The 17,149-nt window shown below is 43.8% G+C and overlaps 1 protein-coding gene across 2 annotated transcripts in view; it reads right to left on the bottom strand.

Annotated features, from left to right (window-relative positions):
* Positions 1–5,588: 5,588 nt before the first annotated feature.
* The window catches only part of LOC115230864 (trafficking protein particle complex subunit 3), a 15,692-nt gene continuing 4,131 nt past the window's right edge, over positions 5,589–17,149 (bottom strand). For both annotated transcript variants that reach the window (XM_029800980.2, XM_029800979.2), the window contains exons 4-6: positions 16,124–16,223; positions 11,455–11,637; positions 5,589–5,859 (exon numbers count right to left, since the gene is read on the bottom strand). In XM_029800980.2, coding sequence (XP_029656840.1) covers positions 5,740–5,859; positions 11,455–11,637; positions 16,124–16,223 — 403 coding nt within the window. In that variant the 3' untranslated portion in view covers positions 5,589–5,739. The remainder of the gene's footprint in view (positions 5,860–11,454; positions 11,638–16,123; positions 16,224–17,149) is intronic.

The raw sequence follows: 17,149 nt of genomic DNA, 5'->3' as shown, positions 1-17,149 counted from the left end.
TTGAAGGTATGCATCTGTGGAATACTCAACCACGTGCGCGTTAATTTCCGATGATTGGATCAAATGGAACCTTCAGAAAAACCCTCAGTGGCAGTGGGGCCCGTATTCATTAAGAAAGGACCTCACTGGTTGCTATGTACGAAGTCCACACTACCATGCAATTACCCTTTAAGGGGGTCTGGTCACATGACATTCATATTTGGTGGGTGAGACAATGATATTTTATTGATAAGTATAATGATTGTGTTCCAACCATAACCTTCCCTACTGAAGAATGTTTCCGAAGTTTCTATTCGTTGTGATGGGTCTTGGGATCTTTTCTGTAGGGCTGCAGCATTTCAATTTCTTCAATTTTGTTCCAATCGATTTCAAATTTTGTGTGTGGATGTAGATTTGTATGGTAATTATTGACATGAAATTCATTTTCATCATAAATCAATAAATAGTTAACAGCTTTTTAAGAAAGCCACTGACATATAGGTGCCTGTTTCCATAGTAATAAGCCAAGCGTTCGCACTCTCCTGTTATAAACCATGTGTTTACGAAAAGCAAAATGTGTTACTCATTTACTTGTTTCAGTCATTTGACTGCGGCCATGCTGGAGCACCGCCTTTAGTCGAGCAAATTGACCCCAGGACTTGTAAGCCCAGTACTTATTCTATCGGTCTCTTTTGCCGAACCGCTAAGTGACGGGGACGTAAACACACCAGCATTGGTTGTCAAGCAATGCTAGGGGGACAAACACAGACACACCATACATATATATAGATATAACATATATAGGAAGGCTTCTTTCAGTGTCAGTCAACCAAATCCACTCACAAGGCATTGGTCAGCCGCGAAAGGGCTATAGCAGAAGACACTTGCCCAAGATGCCACGCAGTGGGACTGAACCCGGAACCATGTGGTTGGTTAGCAAGCTACTTACCACACAGCCACTCCTGCACCTATATACATATATACAACAGGCTTCTTCAGTTTCCGTCAACCAAATCCACTCACAAGGCATTGGTCGGCCCAGGGCTATAGCAGAAGACACTTGCCCAAGGTGCCACGCAGTGGGACTGAACCCGGAACCATGTGGTTGGTAAGCAAGCTACTTACCACACAGCCACTCCTGCACCTATATACATATATACAACAGGCTTCTTTCAGTTTCCGTCAACCAAATCCACTCACAAGGCATTGGTCGGCCCGGGGCTATAGCAGAAGAAGACACTGACCAAGTGCCACGCAGTGGGACTGAACCCGGAACCATGTGGTTGGTTAGCAAGCTACTTACCACACAGCCACTCCTGTATATATATATGTATATATATATATATATATATATACGACAGGCTTCTTTCAGTTTCCGTCAACCAAATCCACTCACAAGGCATTGGTCGGCCCGGGGCTATAGCAGAAGACACTTGACCAAGGTGCCACGCAGTGGGACTGAACCCGGAACCATGTGGTTGGTTAGCAAGCTACTTACCACACAGCCACTCCTGCACCTATATACATATATACAACAGGCTTCTTTCAGTTTCCGTCAACCAAATCCACTCACAAGGCATTGGTCGGCCCGGGGCTATAGCAGAAGACACTTGACCAAGGTGCCACGCAGTGGGACTGAACCCGGAACCATGTGGTTGGTTAGCAAGCTACTTACCACACAGCCACTCCTGCACCTATATACATATATACAACAGGCTTCTTTCAGTTTCCGTCAACCAAATCCACTCACAAGGCATTGGTCGGCCCGGGGCTATAGCAGAAGACACTTGACCAAGGTGCCACGCAGTGGGACTGACCCCGGAACCATGTGGTTGGTAAGCAAGCTACTTACCACACAGCCACTCCTGCACCTATACATATATACACAGGCTTCTTTCAGTTTCCGTCAACCAAATCCACTCACAAGGCATTGGTCGGTGCCCGGGGCTATAGCAGAAGACACTTGACCAAGGTGCCACGCAGTGGGACTGAACCCGAACCATGTGGTTGGTTAGCAAGCTACTTACCACACAGCCACTCCTGTATATATATATGTATATATATATATATATATATATACGACAGGCTTCTTTCAGTTTCCGTCAACCAAATCCACTCACAAGGCATTGGTCGGGGGGGCCCGGGGCTATAGCAGAAGACACTTGACCAAGGTGCCACGCAGTGGGACTGAACCCGGAACCATGTGGTTGGTTAGCAAGCTACTTACCACACACAGCCACTCCTGCACCTATATACTATATACAACAGGCTTCTTTCAGTTTCCGTCAACCAAATCCACTCACAAGGCATTGGTCGGCCCGGGGCTATAGCAGAAGACACTTGACCAAGGTGCCATGCAGTGGGACTGAACCCGGAACCATGTGGTTGGTTAGCAAGCTACTTACCACACAGCCACTCCTGCACCTATATACATATATACAACAGGCTTCTTTCAGTTTCCGTCAACCAAATCCACTCACAAGGCATTGGTCGGCCCGGGGCTATAGCAGAAGACACTTGACCAAGGTGCCACGCAGTGGGACTGAACCCGGAACCATGTGGTTGGTAAGCAAGCTACTTACCACACAGCCACTCCTGCACCTATATACATATATACAACAGGCTTCTTTCAGTTTCCGTCAACCAAATCCACTCAAAGGCTTGGTCGGGGGCCGGGGCTATAGCAGAAGACACTTGACCAAGGTGCCACGCAGTGGGACTGAACCCGGAACCATGTGGTTGGTTAGCAAGCTACTTACCACACAGCCACTCCTGTATATATATATGTATATATATATATATATATATATACGACAGGCTTCTTTCAGTTTCCGTCAACCAAATCCACTCACAAGGCATTGGTCGGCCCGGGGCTATAGCAGAAGACACTTGACCAAGGTGCCACGCAGTGGGACTGAACCCGGAAACATGTGGTTGGTTAGCAAGCTACTTACCACACAGCCACTCTGCACCTATATACATATATACAACAGGCTTCTTCTTTCATTTCCGTCAACCAAATCCACTCACAAGGCATTGGTCGGTCGCCCGGGGCTATAGCAGAGACACTTGACCAAGGTGCCACGCAGTGGGACTGAACCCGGAACCATGTGGTTGGTTAGCAAGCTACTTACCACACAGCCACTCCTGTTTACTTTTTTTTTGCATTAAATGCATGTTGATTGCTTAAAACTATAAAGATCACCTCCTCCAATGTCCTGTCCCTTCTCAAAGATTCCTTGTCTTGCAAGGTACTTGGTGACCCTGCCAGTGTTGGTGCCATGTAAAAAGCACCCAGTCCACACTGTGAAGTGGTTGGCACTTGGAATGGCATCCAACTGGTCTAGATCATGCCAAAACTATCTTTGCCTGTGCCACATAAAAAGCACCGAGTCCACTCTGCAGAGTGTTTGGTTTTATGAAGGGCATCCAGCAGTAAAAACCCTGCCAAAACAGATAGAGTAGCCTTGGGTAGTTTTTCTACCTGGCCAATTCCTCTCCTCTCAGCTGTCCTACCCATGCATGCATGGAAGATGGACGTTAAACGATGATGATGAATCTGTCGGTCTTTACATTCCGAGTTTAAATTCTGCCGAGTTGACCTTGCCTTCCGTCCTTTTAGGGGTTGATAAAATAAGTACCCATTGAACACAGGGAGGGGAGGGTCGGGTTGGGTCGATGAAATTGACTTAGCCCCTCTTCCGAAATTGCAGGCCTTGCGCAAAAATTTGAAATCAATATTTAAGCTGATTCTATCAGTTCGCCGCCTTAATAATAATAATAATAATAATCCTTTCTACTATAGGCACAAGGCCTGAAATTTTGGGCAAGGTGGGGGTGGGCAGTCGATTTGATCGACCCCTGTACGCAACTGGTACTTAATTTATTGGCTCCAAAAGGATGAAAGGCGAAGTTGACCTCTGTGGGGTTTGAACTCAGAACGTAACGGCAGACGAAATACGGCTACGCATTTCAGCTGACGTATTATGATTCTGCTAGTTTGTCACCTTAATAATAACAAAAATCCTCTCTGCTTAAGGCAGAAGACCTGAAATTTGGGGGAGAGGATTAGTCGATTACATCGACCCCAGTGCGTAACTGGTACTTAATTTATCGACTCCAAAAGGATGAAAGGTAAAGTCGACCTTGGTGGAATTTGAACTCAGAATGTAACGACAGGTGAAATACCGTTGAGCATTTTGCCCAGCGTGCTAACGATTCTACCAGCTCATCACAATAATAATAATAATAATAATAATAATAATAATTTCTATTATAGGCACAAGGCCTGAAATTTGGTGGGGGAGGGGCAAAGTCAATTACAATGACCCCAGTATCCAACTGGTACTTAATTTATTGACCCTGAAAGGATGAAAGGCAAAGTTGACCTTGGCGGAATTTGAACTCAGAACATAGCGACAGATGAAATACCTATTTCTTTTACTACCCATAAGGGGCTAAACATAGAGAGGACAAATGGATTAAGTTGATCATATCGACCCCAGTGCGTAACTGGTACTTATTTAATTGACCCCGAAAGGATGAAAGGCAAAGTCGACCTTGGTGGAATTTGAACTCAGAACGTAGCGGCAGACGAAATACCTATTTCTTTACTACCCACAAGAGGCTAAACGCAGAGAGGACAAACAAGGACAGACAAACGGATTAAGTCGATTACACCGACCCCAGTGCGTAACTGGTACTTATTTAATCGACCCCGAAAGGATGAAGGGCAAAATCGACCTCGGCAGAATTTGAACTCAGAATGTAGTGGCAGACGAAATACCACCAAGCATTTCGCCTGGCGTGCTAATGTTTCTGCCTTAATAATAATAATAATAAAAATAATAATAATACCACATGCCCTGACGCAGTACCAGGTAGTGGCTCCCTTGGCTTCTGATCTTAACTGATTGGAAGTGTTATCATGTACATTGTTTCGTCTTGGTATAAAAGATGGGCTACAGCAAATATTCTGCTCAACACCACAGATTTGCTTGTCAGTTGTTTGACCTTAACCAGTTGAGCATGTGCCTTGGTGGTTGACGATATGTGCATCTCTGATCACGAGCAGAAGTAGTGGGGGTGCATCATAGCCATGTGTTGAGAGGGATTCTTTGGGGTTTGAATAATTCACTTCAGGAAACATGGGTGGTTCTTTCAACATCCTTAAACAACCCTTATTCAGGGAACTTTTGAGCGGGATGGGCTACTCGACCAGAAGAAAATTCTAACTGGGCCCCACCTGCAAGGTCATGCGCTGTTTATCTTGATATGAGATCACCATGTCGCCCACATATGGTTGTGATGCATGTACCTGGTGTACCCTTATCAGACGGGTAGTCATGATGGGTTATTGGGCTTTGTATATTTTACCCCCAGTGTCCTTTGATGGCATGCACTGCTCTCTCACTCAATAATAATAATGATAATAATAATAATAATAATAATAATAATAATAATAGTAGTAATAATAATAATAATAATAATAATAATAATAATAATAATAATAATAATAATAATGATGTATGAAATGTACTGGGGGATTTTAAAAATTTTTTTTAATGTTTTTCAAAAGAATTTTTTATTAATAAGAGTCAGAAGTCTGATTGGTGTATTATCTTTTTGGAAAGTGGAATAGAGATAATAATTTATTCAAATAAACAAATAAAAAATATTTAAAAAAAAAAACTGAACAGAAAGAAATGGAAAAAGAAAAAAAAACAACAAGGTAAAAAAAACAAAAAAAAAGGGAACTCGCTAGTCCTCCCCGGCGGGTAACGCGTCCTCGAGACGTTTGATGAATTTCAATCGGAGTTCTGTTATACTGTCTCCCTTCAGTTGATCCTGCACAACTTTCACGTCGACGTCCATTTGCACCTGCAAAAGAAAAAGGGGACACGAAACAGGTGAACAGTGAAATTATTACTCTTTTACTTGTTTCAGTCATTTGACTGCGGCCATGCTGGAGCACCGCCTTTAGTCGAGCAACTCGACCCCGGGACTTATTCTTTTGTAAGCCCAGTACTTATTCTATCGGTCACTTTTACCAAACCGCTAAGTGACGGGGACGTAAACACACCAGCATCGGTTGTCAAGCAATGCTAGGGGGACAAACACAGACACACAAGCACAAACATATATACATATATATATACGACAGGCTTCTTTCAGTTTCCGTCTACCAAATCCACTCACAAGGCATTGGTCGGCCTGGGGCTATAGTAGAAGACACTTGCCCAAGATACCATGCAGTGGGACTGAACCCGGAACCATGTGGTTGGTAGGCAAGCTACTTACCACGCAGCCACTCCTGCGCCTATCTTGCTTTTCTCTCTCATCTTTTGCTTCTTTTTCGGTCATTAGACTGTGGCCATGCTGGCGCCACCTCAAAGAATTTTTAGTCAGATGACTGAAAAGACTATTTTTTATTTTTTTAAAGCCTGGTATGTATTCTATTGGTCTCTTTTGCTAAACTGTTAAGTCATGAGGGACATAAACACACCAACACCTGGTGTCAAGTGGTGGGGGGTGATGGTGATTCTGGGGGATAAACATAGACACACACACACACACACACACACACACATATATATATATGTGGAGGCGCAATGGCCCAGTGGTTAGGGCAGCAGACTCGTGGTCGAAGGATCATGGTTTCGATTCCCAGACCGGGCGTTGTGTGTGTTTATTGAGCGAAAACACCTAAAAGCTCCACAAGGCTTCAGCAGGGGGTGGTGGTGACCCCTGTTGTACTCTTTCACCACAACTTTCTCTCTCTCACTCTTCCTGTTTCTTGAGTAATGCTGCGGACTGGCGTCCCATCCAGCTGGGGGTAACGCATACGCCACAGAAACCGGGAAACTGGGCCCATGAGCCTGGCTAGGTTTGAAAAGGGCGACGTTTATCGTTTAGACGTAGGAGTGGCTGTGTGGTAAGTAGCTTGCTAACCAACCACATGGTTCCAGGTTCAGTCCCACTGCATGGCATCTTGGGCAAGTGTCTTCTGCTATAGCCCCAGGCCGACCAATGCCTTGTGAGTGGATTTGGTAGACGGAAACTGAAAGAAGCCCGTCGTATATATGTATATATGTATGTGTGTGTATGTGTGTGTGTGTGTGTGTTTGTCCCCCTAGCATTGCTTGACAACCGATGCTGGTGTGTTTATGTCCCCGTCACTTAGTGGTTTGGCAAAAGAGACTGATAGAATAAGTACTGGGCTTACAAAGAATAAGTCCCGGGGTCGAGTTGCTCGACTAAAGGCGGTGCTCCAGCATGGCCGCAGTCAAATGACTGAAACATGTAAAAGAGTAAAAGAGAGTATATATATATGATGGGCTTCTTTTAGCTTCCATCTACCGAATCCACTCACAAAGCTTAGGTCAGCCTAGGGCTATAGAGGAAGACACTTGCCTAAGGAGCCATGCACTGGGACTGAACTAAGAAGCCATGTTGCCAAACCTATTTAATTAAGGTTTCTAATTTAGGAATAAGGCCAGCAAATGTTTTAGGAATGGGGTAGTAGTGGTTGGTCACCAATATAACCAGGTACTTAGTACTTGGTTGGTAATTCATTTCACTGACCCTCAAGGAATGAAACGTGAAGTTGAACCTCGCAGGATTTGAACCCAGAATGTAAAGGATTACAATAAACAGCAATAAAATCAGAATTGAAATTGAACCAATCCTACGACTGGCACCCAGCAGTTGCCAGTGCCTCTCGACTGACTCCTGTGCAGGTGGCAAGTAAAGAAACACCGTTTCAACCCTGCGCTTGAGGAGATCCATTGAGTCAAGTACATCAACATCAAAAATCAATTGAAATTGCAGCTGTGATCCCTGTGCCGATGGCACGTAAAAGGCACCATCCGAATGTGGCCAATGCCAGCGCCGCCTCGACTGGCTTCTGTGCTGGTGGCACATAAAAAGCACCAATCTGATTGTGGCTGTTGCCAGCCTCGCCTGGCACCTGTGCAGGTGGCACGTAAAAAGCACCCACTACACTCATGGAATGGTTGGCGTTAGGAAGGGCATCCAGCTGTAGAAACACTGCCAGATAAGAAAAACCATGCCAAATCAAGACTGGAGTCTGGCACAGCCTTCCAGCATGCCAGCCCAGTCAGACCATCCAAACCATGCCAGCAGGGACAATGGACAATAAATGATGATGATGGTGGTGGTGTTGATAGTGGTGATGATGATGGTGGTGGTGGTGGTGGTGATGATGGTGGTGGTGGTGGTGGTGGTGTGATAGTGGTGATGGTGATGATGATGGTGGTTGGAACCGTCCAACCCATGCTAGCATGGAAAACGGACGTTAAACGATGATAATGATGATGAGCACAAAACAGAGGCTTAAATAATGGTTATGTGCTGAGGGTGAATTCTCCATCAAAGCAGGAGGTAATCAGAGACCTCTATTAATGAGTTTATTGTTGAAATTAATTTATGAAGTTTAATTATTAATTAGATGATATTATCGTTGTGACTCCTGATAAGTTTGTTTTTCACTTTGAGTAAATAATTAATTTATGCAAAATAATTGTTTTTGAGTATGACCATGAATATATTACTTCTGTCACATTTTCATAATTTATGCGTTTTCATTTGTTTTTCTTTGCTTATTAACCCATTTAACGAATTAGCAGTCAGAATGCTTTGTCAAATGTAACGCTTATTCATTCACATTCATCATCATCACCACCACCATCATCATCATCATTACCCAGCGCCGCCCCGACTGGCTTCTGTGCTGGTGGCACATAAAAAGCACCATCTGAACGTGGCCGTTGCCAGCGCCACCTCGACTGGCTTCTGTGCTGGTGGCACATAAAAAGCACAATCCGAACGTGGCCATTGCCAGCGCTGCCGTAGCTGGCTTCCGTGCCGGTGGCACGTTAAAAGCCCCAACCGATCGTGGCCGATGCCAGACCCCCCTGGCACCTGTGCAGGTGGCACGTAAAAAGCACCCACTACACTCGCGGAGTGGTTGGCATTAGGAAGGGCATCCAGCTGTAGAAACTCTGCCAGATCAGACTGGAGCCTGGTGGAGCCATCTGGTTCGCCAGACCTCAGTCAAAATCGTCCAACCCATGCTAGCATGGAAAACGGACGTTAAACGATGATGATGATGATGATGACCACTATCACCACCACCACCACCACCACCGCCACCACCATCATCATCATCATCACCACCACTATCACCACCACCACCATCATCATCATTATTTATTGTCCATTGTCCCTGCTGGCATGGTTTGGATGGTCTGACTGGGCTGGCATGCTGGAAGGCTGTGCCAGACTCCAGTCTTGATTTGGCATGGTTTTTCTAGGGCTGGATGCCCTTCTTAACACCAACCACTCAATGAAGTTCAATGTTCAGCGTTCGTTTAACGTCTGCTTTCCATGCTAGCATGGGTTGGACGATTTTGACTGAGGACTGGTGAACCAGATGGCTGCACCAGGCCCCAATCTTGATCTGGCAGAGTTTCTACAGCTGGATGCCCTTCCTAATGCCAACCACTCCGAGAGTGTAGTGGGTGCTTTTTACAGTCCTTGGAAAGAACTCAGCCTGCACCACCATTATCATCTGTCAATTTTCCATGCTAGCATGGGCTGAATGGCACCAGTTCTAGAGTGGTGGTCATGTCTGCAACAAGACTGAAGGAGGGTCTTCCTCGCTCTGTAATGTCAACATGGTACCAACATCAGTGAAGTGACCTGGTACCTGGGAAAACTTAAACAGTCCTCACTGTTTTTCATTGTTGTCTCATGCATGGCTGTGTGGTAAGTAGCTTGCTAACCAACCACATGGTTCCGGGTTCAGTCCCACTGCGTGGCATCTTGGGTAAATGCCTTCTACTATAGTCTTGGGCCGACCAATGCCTTGTGAGTGGATTTCGTAGACGGAAACTGAAAGAAGTCCATCATATATATATATATATATATATATATATATATATATGTATATATATATATATATATATATATATATTATAGCCACAGGCCAACCAAATGTGAGTGGATTTGGTAGATGGAAACTGAAAGAAACCCATTGTATATATATATATTATATTATATATATATATATATATATATGGACGAAGGCTTGGCAGTGTGGTAAGAAGCTTGCTTCCAAACCACATGGTTCCGGGTTCAGTCCCACTGTGTGGCATCTTGGACAAGTGTCTTCTACGAAGGCCTCAGGCTGACCAAAGCTTTATGAATGAATTTGGTAGACGGAAACTGAAAGAAGCCCATCGTTATATATATATATATATATATATATATATATAATATATGTATGTATATATACAACCCATACCAGCATGGAGAGCGGACGATGATGATATATATGTGTGTGTGTGTGTGTGTGTGTGTATGTATATATATATATATATATATATATATATTTAAGCCTTGGGCTGACCAAAGCCTTATGGATGGATTTGGTAGACAGAAACTGAAAAGAAGTCCATCGTATGTGTGTGTGTGTGTGTATTTGTCCCCCAGCTCAAATTTTTTTAAATAAGTATGGGGTTTGATGCATTCGATAAAAAAAAGACTTCAAGGTGGTGCCCCAGCATGGCCACAGTCTAAAGGCTGAAACAAGTAAGAGATAAAAGATACTGTTTGGGACAATGTGATGAAGAAAGTGGATTGTGGAGGGGGGTGGGGGTTACAAGCAGAAGATGAAGAATGGTGAGGGGAGGGAGTGTGGACTGGGGTGATGGGAGTCAGGGGTGGGAGAAGGGAGCAGGGAATGGGAAAGACAGGATTAGAAGGGATCAGAAAAATGGGAAGATAATGGCAGGGGGTAATGGGAGAGGGAATGGGGGGTGGGTGGGAGAGAATGTGAGAGGGAGAAGGGGAGGGAGGAGAGAGAGAAAGAATGTGTGAGAAAGAGGGAATGAGAGAGAGAGAGAGGGGGAAATGAGAGAAAATGAGAATGAGAGAGGAAGAGAGAGAGAAAAAATGAGAATGAGAGAGAATGTAAGAGGAAGAGAGAGAGAGAGAGAGAGAAAATGGGAGAGAGAGAATGAGAGAGAGAGAGAATGAGAATTTGAAAGAGGAAATGAGAGAGAGAGAATGTGAGAGGAAGAGAGAATGAGAGAGAGAGAGAATGAGAATTTGAGAGAGAGAGAATGAGAGAGAGAGAATGAGAATTTGAAAGAGAGGAAATGAGAGAGAGAGAATGTGAGAGGAAGAGAGAGAGAGAGAGAGAATGAGAATTTGAGAGAGAGAGAAGGAGAATTTGAAAGAGAGGAAATGAGAGAGAGAGAATGTGAGAGGAAGAGAGAGAGAGAATGAGAATTTGAGAGAGAGAGAATGAGAATTTGAGAGAGAGAGAGAGAGAATGAGAATTTGAAAGAGAGGAAATGAGAGAGAGAGAATGTGAGAGGAAGAGAGAGAGAGAGAGAGAATGAGAATTTGAGAGAGAGAGAGAGTGTCTATAAAATATAGAAGACAAACCATTTCTAGGCATCCCTTGAGAACACCGCATAAAATACTGGAATAATTTAAGGAGCTGTGATTGGCAGGGAGTTCGACGAATTCTGTTAAGGGATTGTTCTCGATTAGCAAAGAGAATTCATCACCAGCAGGACTCCAGTTGGAGACGACAGGAATGATACCCAGGTACATCTTAAAGCCAGCCTGGAAAATACAACAACGAGACGATAATAATAATAATAATGAAATAGTAGTAGTAGTAGTAGTAATAATAATAATAATAATAATAATAATAAATAAAGAGATAAGAACAAAATGAGTAGAAAACTGTTGGCTTTTCATGCAAAAAGAAAAACAAAAAGAATACTCTCTCTCTCTCTTTCCTGTGGTTTTGATGCACACACACACGCACGTACGCACACACACACACACACACACACACGGGGGTACTGAAAAGCTCCTGGTTTTAAGGGTACCATGAAAGGCCTGATTGGAGGCTCAACCTTCAAAGTTCTTTTACAGAGATTAGAAAAACTGGAGGACCACTGCAATAAGTGTGTGAATATCTATATATATAAAACTCTAGTTGTGTGAGTGTCTGTCCCCTTCGATTTAGATTCCTAACTCCTCCCACATTTTGCGGTGCAGTTTAACCAAATTCGGGTATCTTATAGTCGTGATTCATATCGAGCCCGTCTGAGTATTAGCGCGCGTCTACAATGAGTCTACGATTTTAAAAATAATTTAACATCATTTTTTTATTCCATTTTAATGCATAATTTTTCGTGTGTCGATGGCGGCGGAGTTGGCGTCCATGGTCACACCTGCACCTGTGTTTGCTTCTCCCCCTTCCCTCCCTCGTGAAGCTTTGTCAAGGAGACCAGCGTTCTTTTAGAACGACTTCATGGCTTGAAGACACCAAAACAGAAATGGCTAAGAAAGCCCAAATTGGCATCTATAAGGGAAGTAACTCTCTAAAAATGCTTATATTGTTATTTCCCTTACAAACCCGAGCATGGCCAGGCGATACTGCTAGTGTTGAATAGAATTATAATTTTCCGACTTATGTGTTCCTTTCCTTCTTGGGACACAAAACTCCACTTGTGAAGACCCGTTGAGGCAAGTGGCAATCGGAAATCAAAATCAAAATCAAATCAAATCAAATCAAATCAGAAATCAGAACCAATATCGAAATCGATCAACATCAATGGAAATTGCAGCTGCGATACCAGTGCCGGTGACACGTAAGCGTACCATCCGATCGTGGCCGTTGCCAGCGCTGCCCTGACTGGCCTCCGTGCCTGTGGCATGTAAAAAGCACCATCTGATCGTGGCCATTGCCAGCCTTGCCGGTGGCACGTAAAAAGCACCCACTACACTCTCGGAGTGGTTGGCGTTAGGAAGGGCATCCAGCTGTAGAAACACTGCCAGATCAGACTGGGGCCTGGTGCAGCCTCCTGGCTCCCCAGACCCCGGTCGAACCGTCCAACCCGTGCTAGCGCGGAAAACGGACGTTAAACGATGATGATGATGATGATGATGATAATATACATGTGTGTGTGTGTGTATTTGTCCCCCTCTCTACCACTCGACGACTGATGTTGGTGTGTTTATGTCCTTGTCACTTAGCAGTTTGGCAAAAGGAAATGATAGAATAAATACCATGCTTAAAAAAAAAATACTGGGATTGATTTATTTGACTAAAAGTACTTCAAGGCAGTGCCACAGCATGGCCATACTCTAATGACTGAAACAAGCAAAAGTTAAGATTTATATATATATATATACTAGCAGTATCGCCCGGCGTTGCTCGGGTTTGTAAGGGAAATAACTATAAAGCATTTTTAGAGAGTTATAGCCAAAAAACAGCAAAAAATGCATTAAAAATGGGAAAAAATTATCGTTGACTCATCGTAGACATTTTTAGAGAGTTACTTCCCTTTATTTAAAAAATATGCATGAAAATGGAAAAAAATTATGGTAAATTATTTTTAAAATCGTAGACTCATCGTAGATGCGCGCTAATACCCAGAAGGGCTCAATATGAATCACGACTATAAGATACCCGCTTTTGGTTAAACTGCACCGCAAAATGTGGGAGTAGTTAGGAATCTAAATCGAAGGGGACAGACACTCATACAACTTCACTTTTATATATATAGATATTTGTCAAAAACTGCATCGAGCTTGGATATATCAGATTTAGTTGGGAAAAGTTATCTCCCCTATGTTAACAGTTACGTCCCTTGTTTTAAATACTATTAACAAATTAGCAAACGCTTGATTCAGTCGAAACATTTAAACATCACCATCATTATCATCATCATCATCATCATCGTTTAACGCCCGTTTTCCATGCTGGCATGGGTTGGGCGGTTTGACAGGAGCTAGGGACCAGACTCCAGTCTGATTTGGCATGGTTTCTACAGCTGGATGCCCTTCCTACGGCCAACAACTTTACAGAGTGTGCTGGGTGTTTTTTACATGGCACCAGACAAGCGTTCTCACATGGTGCCCCAGCATGGCCGCAGTCTAATCAGTTCGTGTGAGTGATGAGGCCAAACACTCCTGAAATTTTCATCTGAATCTATCCAGCCAGTTCTTGAGATATCTTGTCCAGTGGCATGTAAAAAGGACCCACTACACTCTTGGAGTGGATGGCGTTAGGAAGGGCATCCAACTGTAGAAACATTAACAGATCAGATTGGAGCCTAGTGCAGCCATCTGGGTAGCCGGTCCTCAGTCAAACCGTTCAACTCATGCCAGCATGGAAAACGGATGTTAAATGACGATGATGATGATGTATATGGCTGCTCCTAGATTTCTTTGTATTCACTTATGTATTTGTATATAAGCCATTCTCTGTTTTAGGTTGGACAGCCAGTGATCATGCACTTATAAAAGGCTACAATTCTTGTGTCAGAGCTATGCCGTCGGGAACTTTTGGTTCCTGGTAGGGTCACCCAAGGCGGAGTGGTATTAGGGCCACGACCCGGCAGATGGGGCTCTGGTGAAAATCTTCGGAGTGCCTGCTTTGGCAACAGGCGGCTCCTCGGTCGTTCTGTCCCTGCGTCTGCGGACAATCTGTGGCAAACATGATGTCTCTACATGCGGGATTGTTGGGGACAATGAAGGCGCCCCCAAAGGCACCCAAAGGTAGATAATGAAGGCATCCCCAAAGTCCATCCCCTCCTCACCGTGGTGGGGACGCTGGCAATGGGTAGTGTCAGAGCTATGCCACCCAAGTGTCAGGGCCACCCAAGGCAATTGGTCTGACACCGAGTGGTATTAAGGGCCACAACCTGGCAGATGGGGCTCTGGTGAAAATCCTCGGAGTGTCTGTTTCGGCAACTGGCGGCTCCTCGGTCGTTCTGTCCCTGCGTCTCTCTCTCTCTTTTACTTGTTTCAATCAGTTGACTGCGGCCATGCTGGAGCACCACCTTTGGTCGAGCAACTTATTCTTTGTAAGCCCAGTACTTATTCTATTGGTGTCTTTTGCCGAACCGCCAAGTGACGGGGACATAAACACACCAGCATCGGTTGTCAAGCAATGCTAGGGGGACAAACACAGACACACAAACACATATATATATATATATACATATATAAAACAAGCCTCTTTCAGTTTCCGTCTACCAAATCCACTCACAAGGCTTTGGTCGGACCGAGGCTATAGTAGAAGACACTTGTCCAAGGTGCCACGCAGTGGGACTGAACCCGAAACCATGTGGTTGGTAAGCAAGCTACTTACCACACAGCCACTCCTGCATCTGCGGACAATCTGCGGCAAACAGGATGTCTCTACATGCGGGATTGTTGGGGACCGCTTGTGAAATCCACATATTCCCACAAAAAACTTCTTCCACTGCCATGGTTTGAGATGCCTCGGGGGTGGTGGAAGAAGCCGACTGAACTGGCCCAGGGTGAATGTTGCCACAAGTAGAGGTAAGTAAAAGTGACTGAAAACAATAATGATAATAATAATAATAATAATATGGAGGTGCAATAGCCGAGTGGTTAGGGCAGCGGACTCGCGGTTGTAGGATCGCGGTTTCGATTCCCAGACCGGGTGTTGTGAGTGTTTATTGAGCGAAAACACCTAAAAGCTCCACGAGGCTCCGGTAGGGGATGGTGGTGATCCCTGCTGTACTCTTTCGCCCCAACTTTCCCTCACTCTTTCTTCTGTTGGCCTGTTCGCTTAGTCAGCGGGGTGGTGTCATTTGAAGGCTAGAACAATGCGAAGCGCATTGTGACCAGCGATGTGTAGCAACATCTGATAGCCTGGTCGGTCACGGTGATCACGGTGATAATAATAATAATAATAATAATCTTTCTACTATAGGTAGAAGGTAAGCAATTTTGAAAGGTGGGGGGTCTAGTTGAGGTTTATACATGGTGATGGTGATGATCATCATAAGGATGCTGCTACTGATTGTTGTAGTTGTTAAGCAACAAGATGGGTAAGGGTGGTTAGGTGATGGTCTTGGGCTTAGGAGCGGGAGACGCCAGATCTTTGAAAAAAAAAAAAACTTTGGTCGTCTTGTTGTAGTCGAGGGCTCTTCGTTGACGCCCGACACCACCGGGAAGTGACCCCTCGAAGTCGCTGGAAATGGAGATCTCCAGGTCCAAATTCTTGAACGGCTGCTGATGATGATGAGGAATATGATGACAATGAGGACATCCAACTTACCTTTGAAATGACATCTGCCGTTTCTCGAAAGTCATGGCATCGGCCGACATTGGATCTGGCCAAGAAATCTTCAATTAGGCGTATACCCATATTGTAACCCCTGCAAAAACAATTGGTCCCAATCATTATAAATTCAAAACAAAAAAACAAACAGTTATTGTGTAATGCAACAAAACATTATGGTTTCAAATTTTGTCACAAGGCCAGCAATTTTGGGGGAGGGGATGAATCAATTACATTGACCCCAGTGCTTCACTGGGTCCTAGGACAAAATTCCCCTGGCAGTCAATATTCTCCAGGATATTGTTCTTTCTTTACAATAAAAATATTTCAGGAAAGTGAAATTTTATAAAAATATTTTAAATATCTATTAAACCTTTCATTACTGTACTTCTGTTGAGATGCTCTGTGTTTCTTTCAATTAATTTTAAATATAACAAGTGCCATGCAGTGGGACTGAACCTGGAACCATGTGGTTGGGAAGCAAGCTTCTTACCACACAGCCATGCCAGCATTATATGGATCTTTTCGGTTTGAACGGCAGTTTTTTCTAGCGGTGTCATATGAAATTGTCACCCATAATTATTGCATTTCAATCTGTTTTAGGGTTAGTGTTAAGGGTGGTGGGAAGGGTATCTTTTTTTCTTCACAAATGTAAATAAACCCAATCTGTTTCTTAAATGAGGGACATATTCATACGGCACAGAAAGTTTTTTACCTCAATGGACGTCAGTGATTGGTTGAAATTGCAGAAAAAAACCAACAAATATCTTACAAACTATAGAATTTTCTCAATAAAGCCAAGAGAAAAAGATGTTTTATAAACACATTCTACCAGTATACCAAGTTTAACATTTTTTAGTTACCTAGAAATTATTTTAAAAACTGCCGGTCAAACCAAAAAGATCCCTTTATATATTTATATATATATATAACTGAATAAAGACACACATACACATATATATCATACATGTATACGTCTAGACTGTGGTGCATTGTTGTACTCAAAAAGACCTGACCACCACA

The sequence above is a fragment of the Octopus sinensis genome, unplaced genomic scaffold (genome assembly GCF_006345805.1).
Source record: "Octopus sinensis unplaced genomic scaffold, ASM634580v1 Contig16591, whole genome shotgun sequence".
NCBI lineage: Eukaryota > Metazoa > Mollusca > Cephalopoda > Octopoda > Octopodidae > Octopus > Octopus sinensis.
Note: the sequence above shows the minus strand (reverse complement) of the source record. Positions and strands in the feature narration are given on the sequence as shown.